Below are 17,282 nucleotides of genomic sequence, written 5' to 3' on the forward strand. Positions count from 1 at the left end.
ATTCATATTTCAAGTTTTTTATTTTGAGACGACACGTGTATCTTAAACTCGGATATCCGCTGTGAGCATTGACGAAACGCACTAAATAAGCATAATTAGAGCATAGGGATTTTTTTTTTAAAACTATTTTTATCTCAATGGAAACCTGATTTTTTATTTTTCAAAAATTTTAGAAGCTGAAACGACATTACATCCTCGCGTTTCCGGTGCCACTTAATTCCACAAATTAGTCATGAGAAATAGAGTTTTTAGGGGGAAAAGAAAAATTAAAGGAATGAAAGTACTAATAAAATAAGATTTCCCCCGAAAGGTTCTATTTAGTTTTTCAAAATTAACTTTTTTCTAGAATAAAAATATACTAATAAGCATCCAATCTTGGTTTGGGCTTGTAGGCTTGTTTGGATCCAAGGCCGAAATCCAGAAAATCCCAAACCCGATCCCGAACCATACTTAAATTATAGTGGCGTGTTGCTCTCTCGAGAAAAGAAAAGTGGCATCAAATGGGTGTACACCCACTATTATCTTTCTCACGCCCTGATCCACTTTCTTAAAACTCCCAAAATAGCCACATAAAAACAAAATTTAATTAGCAAAGTTCCTTAAAAAAAATTGAATTTACTCCAAGTTTCAATTTTTAGAGCCAGTATCTCTGAATTAGGAAGAAGATCTACAAGAAGTTACCTGAATTCTAATTCTTCAATCCAGTAAATTACAGTTCTTTGGACAACTTTAACACTTACCCATTAAATTTTGTTTCTTTTTCATTTAACCCCTTGTTGTTGAAATTGCTTTTGCTGAATATGCTTTGTTTGGTGTATTGTTTTATATGGAAACTAAGAGACTAGGGTAAAAAGAGCTTGAATTGAAATGGATTCAATTTATATTGAGTTGTTTGGCTTTGTTTTGAGATAAAAGAGTGTAATTTTAGCTGCATATGAAATGCTTTATTGCTTTAGAATTAGAGTGACTGAATAAGTTTTAAAAACTAATTATTTATTTGGGGTTTCTATTTTATCTATTTCAACTGTTATTGGAAATGATGGTGTACTTCTTACTTACGTTTGTTTGTTTGGTTTTTTTTTTTTTTTTTTTATGCATAACGTAATGAGTCTAAGAGAAATCGAATGATCCGACTCATGTAGGACCCCCCACCAACTTTCTGGCAATTGAAAAACATGAAGAGAAAAAGAAAATTGAAGAAAGCAAAGCAGTTCGTCTCGGTCTCGGTCTCGGATATATCCGATCGATAGTCGGACTTTTGGCTATACATCACAAAATTGATCTAATTTCATTAGCTATAATTTTTTGCGAATGTTGACTCATACAACATATAATTCTGGACTATATATATATGATAGTAACGTGATGTTGACGGCTTGGTAATAGTAAGACAACTTTTCATAGCATTTGACAGGGAACGTGTTGCGATGGTTCTTTTGGTGCTGTGATTTGTATTAGCGAGGAGAAGGCCATGGCTGTTACTGTGGTTGATCAATGGATTTTTCTAATGATATTGCTATTATTATTAAGGCTGAGGCATGAGCCATTGGGCTTTGGCTTGCGACCTACTGACAAGAATTGTTTATCTCCATTAATAATATATTGACAATTTAGCTCGATTTTATTTTTAGTCCGATTGATCCGACCTTAATTTTTAAGATTTTTACCCAAATTTTTAAGTTTAGGGTCGGGTTAGGGCCAAATTTTTAAGGCCCAAATAAATTTAGGGTCAGGGTCGGGTTTAATGCCGACTCGACCCTACACATCCTCACAACATCACACATTGTGTATTTTTAATTTAATTGCATTGTGTTTTTATTTGTATAAGACATGAGTTTTTTTTTATTTTTTATGTTGGGTTGTTGAATTGAATTGTGTATGACTAAAATGGTTGTAGAATTACATTATGTGTTTTTAATTTAATTACATTGTGTTTTTATTTATATAAGACATGAGTTTTTTATTTTTTATTTTTTATGTTGGGTTGTTGAATTGAATTGTGTATGGGTAAAATGGTTGTGGAATTACATTGTGTGTTTTTAATTTAATTGCATTGTGTATTTTTCATGTTGGATTTTGGAATTGATTTGTGTGTGGGGTTGAAATAGTTGTGGAATTGGTTGAAATGGTTGTGGAAAGTGGAATTGAATTGTTTTTGAAATTGTTGAGTAATTGCCGAATTGGTTGAAATGGTGGTGGGAAATGGGAATTGAATTGTGGGGTTAACTATTTTGGTAGGGTCAGGTTGGGCCCGACCCGATGTTGGACCGATTCGGCCCGACCCTAACTAAATAGTGTTTGGGCTTTTTTAGGGTCGGGTTTCAAATTTCTTTTGATCGGATCGGGTAGGGCTTAGCCAAGCCCGAGCCCGACCCGACATTTTGCCATTCCTACTACAAATGGCTCAACTCATGTTCAATAGAAGCTACACTTGCAATGAATTTTCTTGAAGTATTTCAGAGATTCAGGCGCTGCATATTCCAAGCCCATCATTTCGGAGTTCAAAAAATCCCAAGGGCTTGTGTTTTCTACCTCTGATATTTTAATTAAGTTGCTCTCCGATGTTGTCAATTCTTATAGTGATAGGAGGATTATGAAAGCCCTTTATCTTTTACTTTATCCCTGAAATATATTACCTTTTTTATTCTAAAAAAGAAATAATAGTAAGAAAATGCTAGGGAGCGAAAGGAACAAGGAATGACGAGAGAAACGGCAGCAGTTGCTGCCGTTTCGCTTCTCGTTCTTCTCGCTCGTTAAAACATTAAAAAAATAAAAGAATGAATAAAGAAATCGGTGCGTGCGGAGGGAAATCCAAACCTCATCTACCTTATCTCTAACCCTGACTTTCCTCTCTCCCCCACGCTCCTCTCTCACGCAAATCACCATCACCTCCTCACGCAAATCACCATCTTCTCAACTGGTCGGCAACTCAACTGGTCACGGCTTCTCTCTCTAGCCAGCAACTGGTCACGACTCTTCCCGCTCTAGCCGGCAACTTGTCACGACTCTTCCCTCTCCAACCAACAGCTGGTCATGGCTTCCCTCTCCAGCCAGCAACCACTCACGACTTCTCTCTCCAGCTAGCCTTTCATAGCAAGCAGCACTGTTTCCTCTTCTCTCTCGGCTCTCTCGACAAAATTAAGTAAGCAAAATTGTGCCTTTTTTCAACTTGTTCTTTTTCTTGTACTTTTCTTGCATTTTCTCGGCAAACATTAAGTAAGCTTGGTTGGAGAATCATAGGAGAGAGAGCTTAATCGATTAATTGATTTGTATCTAAATCTGATTTGGGTTTTAGCGTTTTAGTTTGTAAGAAATTGGTATGCAAAATTGTTTTGGAATGTAATGAGAAGTTTGAATCTATAATTTGTTGGGTTTTTGTTTTTGTATTCCATGTGCTTGTTAAAAGTCGTATCTTTCAGTATAAATGAATAGCAAATTCAACTTAATCGATTAATTGCATGCTTGCTGTAATTTTTGCTCTGTTTTTAACAATCGATTAATTGCATGGTTGCTGTAATTTTTGCTTTGTTTTTAACTTCCAAGATTGCATGCTTGCTGTAATTTTTGGTGCTTGTGATTATCTTTGGAAATTTAAAGGGGAAAGGCTTTTATATTGTCTTATGAGGGCTTTGTGTTTTAATGCTTTGTTTTTTATATTTTGGCAGTTTAAGTAGTTTATGAATAACAATGTCATCTAGTACAAATGAAACTCGGAATTCATTGCAAATATGTAATGAATGCAGTGAACAAATGGAGTTGTTTACGTCACGTACTACAAAGAATCCAAATTGTAAATTTTGGAAATATAGAGGATGTAAGAACTTTGAATGGGCAAAAGAATATAAATGCAGTTAATAGAAAATTGATTTGTTAGTGCAAGAAGTTAAAAAGTTATCATTGGAGATTGAATGCTTGTCTGTTAAGTTTCAATTATGTGAAGCCCATAAGGGATTGTTTAATGATGAACTTCAAAAAAGACAAACATCATGTTATGATTTGATTAGAATACTTGTAATTATTTTACTATGTTTTATATTCAAGAATTTTTTTTAAGTTCTTTTAATTTGTACTATGAACTGAAAAAACTTGTAATTTGGTTATAAATTGTTCTAATTTGGTGATACATTCATTATGCAACAAAATTGTTCTTTGCTTTAAATCCTAAGTTGAATGTTGTGGCTCCATGGATGCTATTGAATATGCTAAGAAGCACAACATGCCTGTTCCTGTAACAAAAAAATCCATATTTAATCTCTCTAATTCTTTTATACTTGTGGCATTGAAGGGGGACATCTTGGAAGATCCAGAAAATGAGTCGAAAAAAGATATGTACATGATGTCCGTTGATCCAGAAGATGCACCTAACATCTCTAGTTCATTCTGTAGTTTTTAATTTATATTTACTTTCTCTTGCATGTACTCTATTTTTGTAGATACGTTGAAATTGGTATAGTCTTGGGAATTCCTGTTGAAATTTGTACATGCAAGCCATGGAATGAAAGTAAAATACTTGTAAACATTAACACAAATATTAGTGAAATGATAGTGAAAATAATCGAAACAAGTTCAAGTCAAACATGAATTTGTCGTCTCAAGTCAAATCTAACTGAAATGATAGTGAAAATAATCGAAACAAATACAAGTCAAACACCAATTGTGGCGATTGTTGTCTTCATTACATTGTTGATGTAACAATTGTTGAAAATTCTCACTTACAGATCCTTCATGCGTCATCGAAGGAGAAGAATAATGTGACTACAAAGCATACGGTGGGACTGGTTGCTATAATACACAAGAAATTAAAATATCATTATACATTTTAAAAATTTGACAACGAAAATATAAGTATGCATTAATAAATTTATAAATATAAGTATACTTGTCGTGTGCCAGCTATAAAGAATTGGCTGGTAAATATTATTTCCATCAACTTCAAATGGGTATACATGTACCTAAAAAAAATTATAAAATTCATATTAAAATTTTAAAATTAAAATTTACTTGTGAATTTGTTTCTTACATTATAATAGCCTAAACTCTCGTGCTGATTGAGATTTGCACTTACAGTGCTTCCTTCGTGAAACGTCTACATATATTCAACAACATACTTAATTACATATGTTCAAAATAGTTGAACTAACATTAATAATAAAAACTCACAAAAATATACCATGGCCATGTTGCTCTGATGTATGTTGCTCTACTGTGTGGAGATTTCATTAGTTATTTCAAAAGACGCTGAAGCATTTTCTTGCAAATCCTGTAAAATTATAATATACAATAAAATTAAGATAAAATGAAATTATAAAACATATATATGCATTTAAACAAACCTTATTTTTTTCGGCTGTCTTGTTCTTTTGGGTAGGTTTTTTTTTTTTTTTGGAGTGAAGATTGTTTCCTCAAACAAGGAGGATGCCCTTTACGACGTGCCACTACTTGATCATTAATTATATGTTCAATGTTGTTGCAGCTACAACTTACTTCACCAATAACAGTTGTTTCCACACTTGCACACCGAATTTGTTTGGACAGATCATTCATTGTTTTATTAATCTAATCCAACACAAATTTGAAATTACTCTCATCATCAGTAGCTATGTTTGCAACCTCGGTGAAATCAGTATACATTTTGTCATATCTCTCCTGCTGAATGGATAAATTATGCACACCATAACTAACTTTCACTTTACTATAACATCTCCTCACATCTTTTATCCATCTTGATAAAATGTACATCTCTGGAAGTATTTCAATACCGTGCCGTATCAGCACTGAAAGGGCATGTCTACAAAGAATTCCCATAAACTGAAACTTTGAGCAAATACAGCTAACTTCACATTCAGTTTCATCAAAAACAACCTCAAAGTTTTTTTTTCTTTCCTTGCCTAAGTGATTCACTGATTTCATATATTGACCCAAATAGAATCCACTATATCACAATACATTAGTGCAGTTAATTCTTGCTGGAATTCTTTGAACTTAGCAATTGTGTACAACTTCTTAACTTGTTTCTTCATCTTATGTCTTGTTACATATGGAGTGTTTTTACTGAAACACTTGGCATTTGCTTGCCATTCTAATTCAGCTTTCATTCGTAATGCATTTTCATATTGCTTCACAAACTGCTTTAAATTTGTTTTTAAGTTAACAACCCCATCAAAAAATGCATTCATACTTTCACTTCGCTGAATTGTTGACATTACCGCCCAAAAATTGTCTTTCAAATAGCATGGAATCCAATGATACCTCTCATCATATAAACCATTTAACCAAGCATTATCTCATAAATCATATGTTGTAATCATGTCATGCCAATCTTCCTCAAATGCAACAGGGCTCAATGAATTATAAATAGCAGAAAACAACGAAGAAATAATACATTCACGTTCTTTAAAAGCCACTAACTTCTCAGGCATCTTCTTTATTATATGCCACAAACACCATTGATGCCTAGTTGTAGGAAAAACATTCTCAATTTTCTTTTCTATTGTTTTATCTTGGTCAATAATAATACCAATGGGAGAAGAATCGGACATGCATGATAGCCATGCCTCAAATAGCCACGTAAATATCTTCGTATCCTCGTGAGAAATCAAGCCGCATCAACAAAATAGATTGCCTATGATGATTAACTCCAACAAAAAGGACAAACGACATATCATACTTGTTCGTAAGATACGTGGTGTCAAATGTGACAACGTCCCCAAAATATTTATAAGCTGTCATGCTCCTTAGATCTGCCTAAAATACATTCTTCAATCGATCCTGCTCATCCAAGTCAATGCTAAAAAAAAAACCATCGCATTCTGCTTGTTTTTTCTCGAAGTACTTTAAAATTGTCATAGCATCTCCTTCTCCAAGCTGTAATCGTCTTGCTTTATCAACAAGATTTCTACAATCTTTTTTCTAAAAATGACACATTTTCATGCCTACCAGCTTTGACAACAATATAATTAAAATTTTGGGCAATGTTAATTCTCGCAAAATCATTCATTTCAATTCTCTTTTTTACACTTGTACTAATTCTACGGTTACAAGGGAAATATCTTGCTTTGTCCAAACTCAATCCATGATTATGTTGAATGTTTAAAGTTTGAAGAATCCATTTTCGCTCTTCATTTACACAACCTCCGATTTTAACTTCACAACCAGTTTTCACAATAGGTTTCAGTTTCACATATTAGTAGATCTACTATCTGATTTGCCGCTACAGTCACATGCAAAAGTCGCATATTTTACAGGCTCATCGCTCCCTTTCTTACTCGTTAGCTTCTTCACGGGAAACCCTTCTTGTCTACCGTACGCTTTGTAAAACTCAAACATTTCCTCATAACCATCGAATAACATACCAAGAGTTGACTCAAATTTTTCTACTGGCACATCTTCAATTGCACGCTCATTTTCAAAATTTTTCATTCCTACAAAATAATTAACATTTATATTCAGTTTAAAAAAATTAAATTTACAAAATTTCTAAACCAAATAGAATTCAAATAAAACAAAATTCATAACATAAATCGCAACAGCTCCAGAAGCAGAATCATTTTCAAAATTGACATATGACATTGCATGCAGAAATAGATAACCAAAAATAAAGTATCCTTGTGAAACAGGAAATTTACAGAGCATTAACTGCTAATGTTGTCACTTGATAAACACACAAACTTATGGAAACAACAAAGTTGAACAAGCTCAGCAACTTAGCTTATTACATTACTTAAATTCAAGAAGCTTAAATTCCAACGAGAACCACCAAAATAACAAGCTTAAATTCCAGCAACTTAGCTTATTACATTGCTTAAATTCCAGAAGATTAAATTCCAACAAGACCCACCAAAATAACAAGCTTAAATTCCAGTAACTTAGCTTATTACATTGCTTAAATTCCAAAAGATTAAATTCCAACGAGACCCACCAAAAGAACAAGCTTAAATTCCACAAGACGTGCCAGATCTTTCACATAATAGAAAAGTAAAAGAAAAAGAACAAGCTGAAAAAAAGCCACCGCTCACTTAATGTTTGCCGAGAGAGCCGAGAGAGAGGGGGAAACAGTGCTACTTGTCGTGAAAGGCTGGCTGGAGAGAGAAGTAGTGACCGGTTGACCAGTTGTTGGCTGGAGAGGGAAGCCGTGAATAGTTGCTCTTGCTGGAGAGGGAAGCCGTTATCGGTTGCTGGCTGGAGAGAGAAGTCGTGAACAGTTGCTCTGGCTGGAGAAAGAAGCCATGAACAGTTGCTAAGTTGAGAAGATGGTGATTTGCGTGAGTCGAAAGGCTGGCTGGTCAAAAGTCGTGAGTAAACGATAATGGTGATTTGCATGAGAGAGGAAAGTGAAAGCCTGCGTGCGGAAAGTGAAACCCTGCTAGATTTCACGCGCCATTTCTTTATTAATTTTTTTAATGTTTTAACGAGCGAGAGGAATGAGAGGTGAAACGACAGCAATTGCTGCCATTTCTCTCGTCATTCTCCCGTCCCTCTTGCTACCTAACAATACTCATAATAGTAAAGGTAACATTGTGGAATAACTCAATATTCAATCCGAAAGTTCAATGGTTTGAAACAAAAGCGTGCCAATTTTGATGGGTTACTGGAGCTGAAAAATTGGGCTTCAAGATGCTGATAGGTTACATTATTTTCTTTTTTCTTCAGCTCTGGACTTGGACCTGGACTAAGACTAAAATGAATAGTTGATTTGTTTGTTGTTGTGCAAGTGGAAATTACTGAGAAGTACTATTACTTAGACTTTTATTTTTATCTTTTAAAATAAACTCATTTCGATATGAAATTTACTAGACTCTAGCTAGATTTAAATATTTTACATTATTGTATATTCTTTGACTTTAAATTTCTCCATTAGTTGAGATTTATCTTCACACATTTTGAGATTTGAATTCATATGATTCTTTTTCTTTTGTTTTTTTTCCTCAAATGCACTATCATCAAGATGCAGCCTTTAGTAGTGATTCGTTTTTTCAGCTTAGAAGTTATTCAAGCTTATGATTGGTTGTATTTAATTTTCCATCTCATAATTGATAAAATGGATTATAACTAAAATGAAATGTGTTGAAAAGTTTGATGATTTATTTAATAAGATTAACTATTGTTTCTACTGTTTATCTTATTCTAATGACAATGTGGGAGTGCAATAGGTAAAGTTTTATCTTATTTATTTTTCTTGGCTTTATAAATTTAATTATTATTTCCTTAACAATACTACAAATTTGCTATATATTTGATATTTTGAAATATAACAGTGACTATTATTAGTATTGTGGGTCTGCCTACCGTGCAACAGTTGCACGGTACCACTGAATTTTGTCTGTTTCCAACAATTACACTACACTACCCTATATTTATAAGAAAGCTGAATAGATACTATAAGTTACAAATCTTTATATATAGGTCCTTTTCTCTGGATAAAATTATAAAATGACTTTTGAAAAAAATTTAACTGTTATTATTATTATTTATTAATGTCATTATTATTATTATAATATTATTAAAATTTATTATTTTAATTGTTATGATTGCTTTAATTAGTTATTATTATTATTATTTATTGATTTTATTACCATCACTATTTTTAAAATATATTAAATTTATTACTGAATTATTATTTTATTACTATTAATAAATTTATTAATCTTATTATTCTAATTATTATATTTATATTAATGTTGTCGTCGTCGTCGTCGTCATCATCATCATTAAACTTTATAATTTTTTTTTGTTTGACTATTAAATAATACCACTGTCATTATTATTATTTTGCCTTAATTAAGCATTACATATATTTTAATTATTTTTTATTTTTATTATAATAAAAAATAAATTAATTAATTAATTATACTATAATATTATTTTATTATATCATATTATATTTATTTAAAAATAATTAATATGAAAATAATAATTTAATATAATTAATAATAAATTTAAATAATTTTAGTTTAATATTAGTACAAAATTAATACTGTACAGGATAATACCAATTACCAAATGTTGCATAATTTTATTATAATTATTATAATATACTGCTAATGTAATATAATATAATATAATACATGTGCATTACATAATACAATATAATATAGTGTGTCAAACGGACCTTTAACTTTTTGAGTGATGATGGTCTAGAGGGATGTAGAGAAAGTAAAAATAATCCTAGTAGATCTTTGACAATGGTTGATTAGCTATCATCACAAAGTTTAGGCTAATACAATAAAAATTAACCAAGTACCCTACATTTAAAAGAGCATTTGGAAATCAATAAATTTACTGTTCAATTATTTTTAATCAAGAATAAATAATAAATTATCATTACAACAAGATTCACAAGATCAAATATCTTAAAAAATGATAATTCTCAAGAAATATGAAGCTCAAATGCTTTTGAAATATTCTTAAAAAAATAAACTAACTTCCTTTTATGTTATTCTTTATTTATCTTTCTATAACTTTGTTGGGCTATATATATATTGATATTTTATAGGTAAATTAACATATTGTATGTATAAATAAACTAACATGTCAACTAATGCTAAAAACAAAAATGTAATAAAAAAGTAAAGTTTTGTAATATTAAAATAATAAAATTTTACAATCTAAGACTTTTTACATGTTTCTTATTTTGAAATTTCACTTTTTTTATTTTATAATTTTCTAAAGTATAAAGGTTAATAACCTATATTCTTAAAACATATTCAATTTATTTATTTTACATTAAATATATATTATATAACAAAAAATATTATTTACATTTATCAAATTTTCATGTGTTTAAAAATTTTATGTGATATTACATTATTATATTTACACCATCAATTATTTTTATGATCAAATTAAGTCAATGGATCAAACTTTAAAAAATTTAAAACAACAAAAATTATGTAAGTGAATATTTAAAAACTTTTAACTTTTATGATTTTGTAATAAACAGTAAGGACTTAAGTGTTAATAACCAATTGAACACATCCTGGCCGTTGAACACTTTAACCATTGATCCATTGGCTGAGTTGAAAAAAGACAAAAAATGGGATACCGTGCAACTGTTGCACAGTAGGCAGACCCTAGTATTGTAGCACGTTAATATCATTTTATTTACTTTTGGTGCAAGATTCTTGTTTTCTAGGCGACAAAGATAAAATGAAGATAATTAAAGAAATTATCTTGGTTTATAACTTGAATTTTAATTACTGTTATTTGTATTGTTAAGAATTCATAATTTGGTATTTGGATGACTGTATATTTAATTTTAGAATATAGTTGGATTAATTGTATTTTGTAGGATAATTTGTGGCTTTTTTATATTTTATTTTGCTTAATTTTGTTTATTAATTATATTTTTCTAAATGAATCTAGATTCGATTCGATTCGTTATGGGTTTATAATATGATAAACGAATAATAAATAAATTCGAATTCAATTCAATTCAATTAAATTATTATTTCTATTAAACGAATTAAACGAATCAAACCGAATATTTATTTAATAAACGAATTGAATCCAAATCCTGAGATTTTGATTCGATAAATGAATCAAATCCGAATCAATAGAACTCTGACCCAATTCATTTACGATTCGATTCAAAATTTAATTCATTTTTTTGCTTTGCCACCCCTAATTCTTCCCCCCCAAACGTTCTATTTAATTTTTCAATTTTTTTTTCAAGAATAAAATATACTGGTAAGCATCTAATCTTGGTCTGGGCTTATTGGCTTGTTTGGATCCAAGACCAAAATCCAGACAAACCCAAAACCCGACCCCGAACCGTATTTAAAATATAGTGGCGTGTCGCTATCTCGAGAAAAGAAAAGTGGCATCAAATGAGTGGACATCCACTATAAACAATCTTACACCCTGATCCACTTTATCACTATTCTTAAAACTCCCAAAATGCCCCCATAAAAACAAAATTTAATTAACAAAGTTCCTTCAAATTTTTTGAATTTACGCCAAATTTCAATTTTTAGAGCCAATATCTGTAAATTACGAAGAAGATCTGCAACAAGGTTCCTTAATTCTGATTCTTCAATCCAGTAAGTCACAGTTCTTTGGACAACTTTAACGCGTACCCATTAAATTTTGTTTCTTTTTCATTTAACCCCTTGTCGTAGAAATTGCTTTTGCTGAATATGCTTTGTTTGGTGTATTGTTTTAGATGGAAACTAAGAGACTAGAGTAGAGAGGGTTTGAATTGAAATGGATTCAATTTATATTGAGTTGTTTGGCTTTGTTTTGAGACAAAAGAGTGTACTTTTAGCTGCATATGAAATGCTTTGCTGCTTTACAATTAGAGTGATTGAATAAGTTTTTCAAAACGAATTATTTATTTGGGTTTCTATTTTATCTATTTTAACTGTTATTCGATATTACGGTGTACTTCTCACTTATGTTGTTTTGTTATTATTATTATTATTATTTTTGAATGTGACTCTAATTATTCATAAAATTGTTTAGAAGGGAGTTTATTTTTTATTTTTTTGGCCTTTGATAATTGCCATATCTGTACATCTCTGCTCGCCGTCTAATTGCTGAAAAACCATTTCTGCTTCTTTGGTGCAATTTTATGTTTGAAATAGATTTTTATCAAGGTTTTCAACATTTGAAACTTTTTGTATTTTTTCCCCTATTTTTAACTCCTAGCTTTGATTAATAATGCTTTTCAGTTCTCCGGTAAATGACTTCAGTGGTTTTTACTTCCTTAAAAATAAAAAGAAGAGAAGAAGAGAACCTGCTCTCCAAATTGGGACACACACACACACACAAAAACTCATGTATATAAGTTTAGTTTTGGAATCTGAATAAAAGTTACAGCTGATGTTATTGTGTGGCAGTGGATTCAGATGAGGGAGCTGGAGCAGTAGAGGGCTCTGCTGGAAGACAGTTGATTATATTCGAAGGAGATTCAATTAGAGAGCCATGTGAGGGAATGGAATTTGATTCAGAAGAGGCTGCCAAGATATTCTATGATGAATATGCACGGAGAGTAGGGTTTGTCATGCGTGTGATGTCTTGTCGTCGTTCAGAAAGAGATGGTAGGATTCTTGCACGTAGACTTGGATGTAATAAAGAGGGTTATTGTGTTAGTATCCGAGGGAAATTTGGGCCAGTTCGAAAGCCTAGACCGAGCACAAGAGAAGGTTGTAAGGCAATGATTCATGTAAAGTTTGATAAATCTGGAAAGTGGGTGATAACTAAATTTGTAAAGGAACACAATCATCCACTTGTGGTGGCGCCGCGTGAAGCTCGTCAGACTATGGTAATGCCTTTTGTTTATAACTATTAACAGTAATTCATTGTGACGTTGTTATTTTCTTAATTCATTTGATGTATGGCTTAGTGCATCATTCGGTTCTCCAAATTCAGTAATTTTAGGAGTAATGTATTCATGGGTGTTTGTATCATTATTATTCCGAATTTCTCATGATCTTTGGCTTGTATTATTGAATTCATTGTGATATGCCATTTACTTTGTACAAAGAATAAAAAAGAAGTTTAATGCATGTAAATGAATAAATGGATAAATTTATGTGTAAATGAATAAATGACAACCTGTTGTAATAAATAATGTGTCTTAGAGAGGCATAGGTGCATTTTCTTGGGTCTCATTGGGTTGCGGAAGTTCAAGGGGGTTTCTTTCTTCATTATTTATCAAACTTGGAAAACTGCTTTCTAATGATGTTTATGTTTTGGGTTCTCTTCCTGTTTTATTCATATTTTGTGGACTGGTGGTACAACTTTTTGTAATTTCCTTTTTTATTAATATGTTTTATTTTATCTTATTTTAAAAAGAAAAAGAAAAAGAAAAAAGAAAGGGAAAGGCATAGATTCGGTGCAATTGAAAATTTGAGTCTGGTGTGGGATAATTAGTATGCTAATGTGAAAATTGCCGGATCAAGCAGAGATTGATTACTATAAGAAGGATGTTAGCCCAAAGTAGATTAATGGTGTGTGAAAAGTATTTGTATAAACAATAAAATGAGAAGTCTCTTCAGAATCTGCATTGTCTTATTGAACTAATTGACTGTTTCCAGTTCAGATTGACCAAAATTTTCTTTAGAGGTTGCTGCTTATCACAGTTATTTATGTTGTGTGGATTTGCCAACTAGTTCATTGGGTGCTGAATGAGCAGCTGATAAATAGATGCTTCTCAATTAGCTGAGAATGAAGCCTATAGATAAATAAGATAGAATTCCGGCAACGACATTTACTTAAAGCTTGAGTTGTCTACTTCTTTGATAATTTAAGCACATTGTGCACTTTTTATAGGTACATAAGTATCTGTACCAGTTGCTGGAGTTGAGTGATGTATTTTCATGTTGAGGGTCTTAGCTAAGACTTCGCTAGTACCAAAACAAGAAGTTGTTGACAGAGTTTTATTGTGCTGCCATTAGTCATTTAGATGCTGGTTATCAGTTGTTTAGAAGCTAATAGAAGTTATTAGCAGTAATTTGCTGTAATTTTCTATTTTTGTTACTAATTTGATGTTTAAATATGTTAGTCTTACTCTTTCTGAGTTGTCTGATTCTTCATGCTGGGGTATTGACAGTCTTTTAAGAAGTAACGTATCTATTCAGTGTAGTTTTTGTATTAAATCCTTACTTTCTATTTCTTGGATATTTCTCTCATTTGGCTGGAATTATTGAATCCATTATGATTAAAAAAAAAATTGATACAAGGATAAAAACCAAAGAATTGGGATGCATATATGCATGGCTAGTCCAGAATCAGTTTGATAAATTTATTTTGCTTAAAAGACAAAACAAAACTAGAAGTCTCTTTAAACCTGCTCGGTCTTATTAAATTGAACAACTTTTTTAAACTCAAATTGACTAAAATTTTCTTTTAGAATTGCTGCTTTTCATGGTTATCTTTGTTGTATGGATTTACTAGGAAGTCGGTAGAGTATTGATTGAACAATAGATATGTAGATATTTCTCTATAATAAAAAATGAAGCCTGCAAAGACAAAAGAAGAATCCAAGAAAATACAGTTAGCATAAGTCTGAATAGTATGTGTAAGTGATAATGTCAACAGTTTTTAAGTTTCTTAAAAAAAAAATAATGTAAACAGGTTTCCACTCTTTGATAGGTAAGGAGTTTGTAAGCTGTAGGATTTGATTAATAGATTTTTATGTCGAGGTCTTTGCCAAGGTTTCGCTAATACTGTAATTCACAAGTTGTTTGAAATCTACTGGGCAATGCAGATGCCAGTTCCTAGTCACCAATGTTCTCTTCACTCTAGGAGAAAAAATATTTAATGTTTAATCTGTTGTGATTAACTTTTTTTAATTATTTAATTTTTATTTTATTTTGTGGCACATGATGAATATCACATGCAACACATGTCAACATTGTCATGTGAATGTTGTGTGGACTAAGTCAGGTTTTAGACATTTCTTTGGTAATCACTTTATACAAAACCAATTCACCATGATTTCCTGGAAAATCTTGACGACTCAACAAATTTTCACATACCCAGCAACAAAAACGAGAAATTTACGTGACAAAGAGTTGAAACAGTAATGATAGAGCTACAAACACTTTGTACAAATGAGTGTGTACAAACTGACGTCGTATGAGGAGCATGAGGAGATTGGTTGGAAAAAACCATTATAGGGCACATATAATTGAAAAAAGTAACCGTTATTACTTTTTATACTTTTTAGCCAATCTCTTCATGCCACATCAATTTGTAAACAATTTTGTACAAAATGGTTTGTAGCTTTATCATTTTTGGAGCTGAAGATATTGAAACTAGCAACGATTTAGTCATCTCAAGAAGTGAAAACTCATCATAAGGTAAGGGTGAGTGGCAGTATTTGTGTTCAAAAAATGGGACTTTAGTGTAGTAATTTTTTTTTTTTGTTTAATAGTCCAAGAAAATAATTTGATATAGACAACCATAAGGTTAACAATGAGCAAAATAAAAATTGTGGTACGTCTTAGTGTCTGGTAGATAGAGATTGTTTCCAGTTACCTGGTTTTACTTCAGTGCAGTTAACTGTCAGCAGAAGAAGTAACAGCAAAGGGTTTATCTGTCACTTATTTTGCCCACAGGTCTGCATCTGATACAATCATCAAACGTTGGGGGTCCATGTGTCATTTACCTTATTGTTTATTTGTTATGTAGATAACTTTTGATATATAAGCATTTTTTCCTGTTCTCTTAATAGAATGACAACCTCATCTGCATTCGAGAAGCCCTGACTTCACTATTTGTTTTCTCCACCTCTTTTGTTTATTAGTTGTCTTTTCTAGTCTTTGCAGACACTCATGAACATACAAATACAGTGCATTTACTTTCCCATTGATGGAATCAAGTCATCAATTGGTCATGCATAGTGTTTTCTTTTACATGCATCTATGTGCTTTTCTCCAAACAAACGGTGCATAGCTTTTTACTTGTCAAATTTGGTTTTAATTGTTTGTTTTGCTTAAACTTTTATAGGATGAAAAAGATAAGAAGATTCAGGAATTGACAGTAGAGCTTCGAAATAAGAAACGGCTTTGTGCACTGTATCAAGAACAGCTAACAACTTTTATGAAGGTTGTGGAAGTGCATAGTGACCACCTATCAAAGAAAGTTCAGAATGTAATCAACAATCTCAAAGAATTTGAATCTATAGAGAAGGAGCTTTCGCGCAACAGATAGCCATGAACTCCTGAAGTGGCTACTCCAGCGCCACTTAAAGTTGGTAGTACATTTTTTTTTTCCCTTGTACCATTTCAGGTCTACATATATATATTTTTTACGAAGTTGTGTCTAGTAGAGATTTAGGTGTTAGTAGGTTACTCTAGATGATCTGATATAAAAATGTACAATATGGTAGGCAGCTTTGAAGATTTGCTTTGGCAATTGTTGCATAAGCACCCATTTATTTTCTTTTACCATTAGAATGTTCCTCCCTGACCATATTCTGAAGTGTTGTAACAAAAGGCAGTTGGTGCCGTGTAGGCAGCTGCTTCAGCTGGACAGGATCTTGCGTAACGAATGACTTTGTAATCATTTCTGGTAATGTTAGCTAAGCCAAGAGCTCCATTGCAATTGTTGTTTTAGCATATGTGGTTCTTCTCTCTTTGTTGTTCCCTTAAATTAGTTTTTGCGAAATTCCATCGTTAACTACTTCCTTTTCATAGACTCTGTTACGGATGTGTTCTGATAGCGTCTTCTGACCTAAGGGCATGTTTCTGGTTGTAGAAGAAATAGAGTTTCAACGCCATGTTGATCCAAAATGCATGTTCAAGTTTCAGCATAAGGTTGGTGTTTTGGCTTTATGA

At 31.8% G+C, this 17,282-nt stretch overlaps 1 protein-coding gene across 4 annotated transcripts; it reads left to right on the top strand.

Moving 5' to 3' along the window:
• The first annotated feature begins 697 nt into the window (after window positions 1-697).
• Window positions 698-17,060, top strand: LOC102616789 (protein FAR1-RELATED SEQUENCE 5). Of its 4 annotated transcripts, none has more exons than XM_052438885.1 (3): window positions 698-704; window positions 12,837-13,261; window positions 16,453-17,060. In XM_052438885.1, coding segments are annotated over exons 1-3 (630 nt in total). In that variant the 5' UTR covers window positions 698-703; the 3' UTR covers window positions 16,657-17,060. The 4 variants fall into 4 exon arrangements, with proteins under 4 accessions (XP_052294845.1, XP_024955241.1, XP_024955243.1 ...); XM_025099473.2 differs by lacking the exon at window positions 698-704 and adding an exon at window positions 11,871-12,038; XM_025099475.2 differs by lacking the exon at window positions 698-704 and adding an exon at window positions 11,886-12,038 and having other exon boundaries at window positions 12,846-13,261.
• The last annotated feature ends 222 nt before the right edge of the window (window positions 17,061-17,282 follow it).

This window comes from Citrus sinensis, chromosome 3 (genome assembly GCF_022201045.2).
Source record: "Citrus sinensis cultivar Valencia sweet orange chromosome 3, DVS_A1.0, whole genome shotgun sequence".
Lineage (NCBI taxonomy): Eukaryota > Viridiplantae > Streptophyta > Magnoliopsida > Sapindales > Rutaceae > Citrus > Citrus sinensis.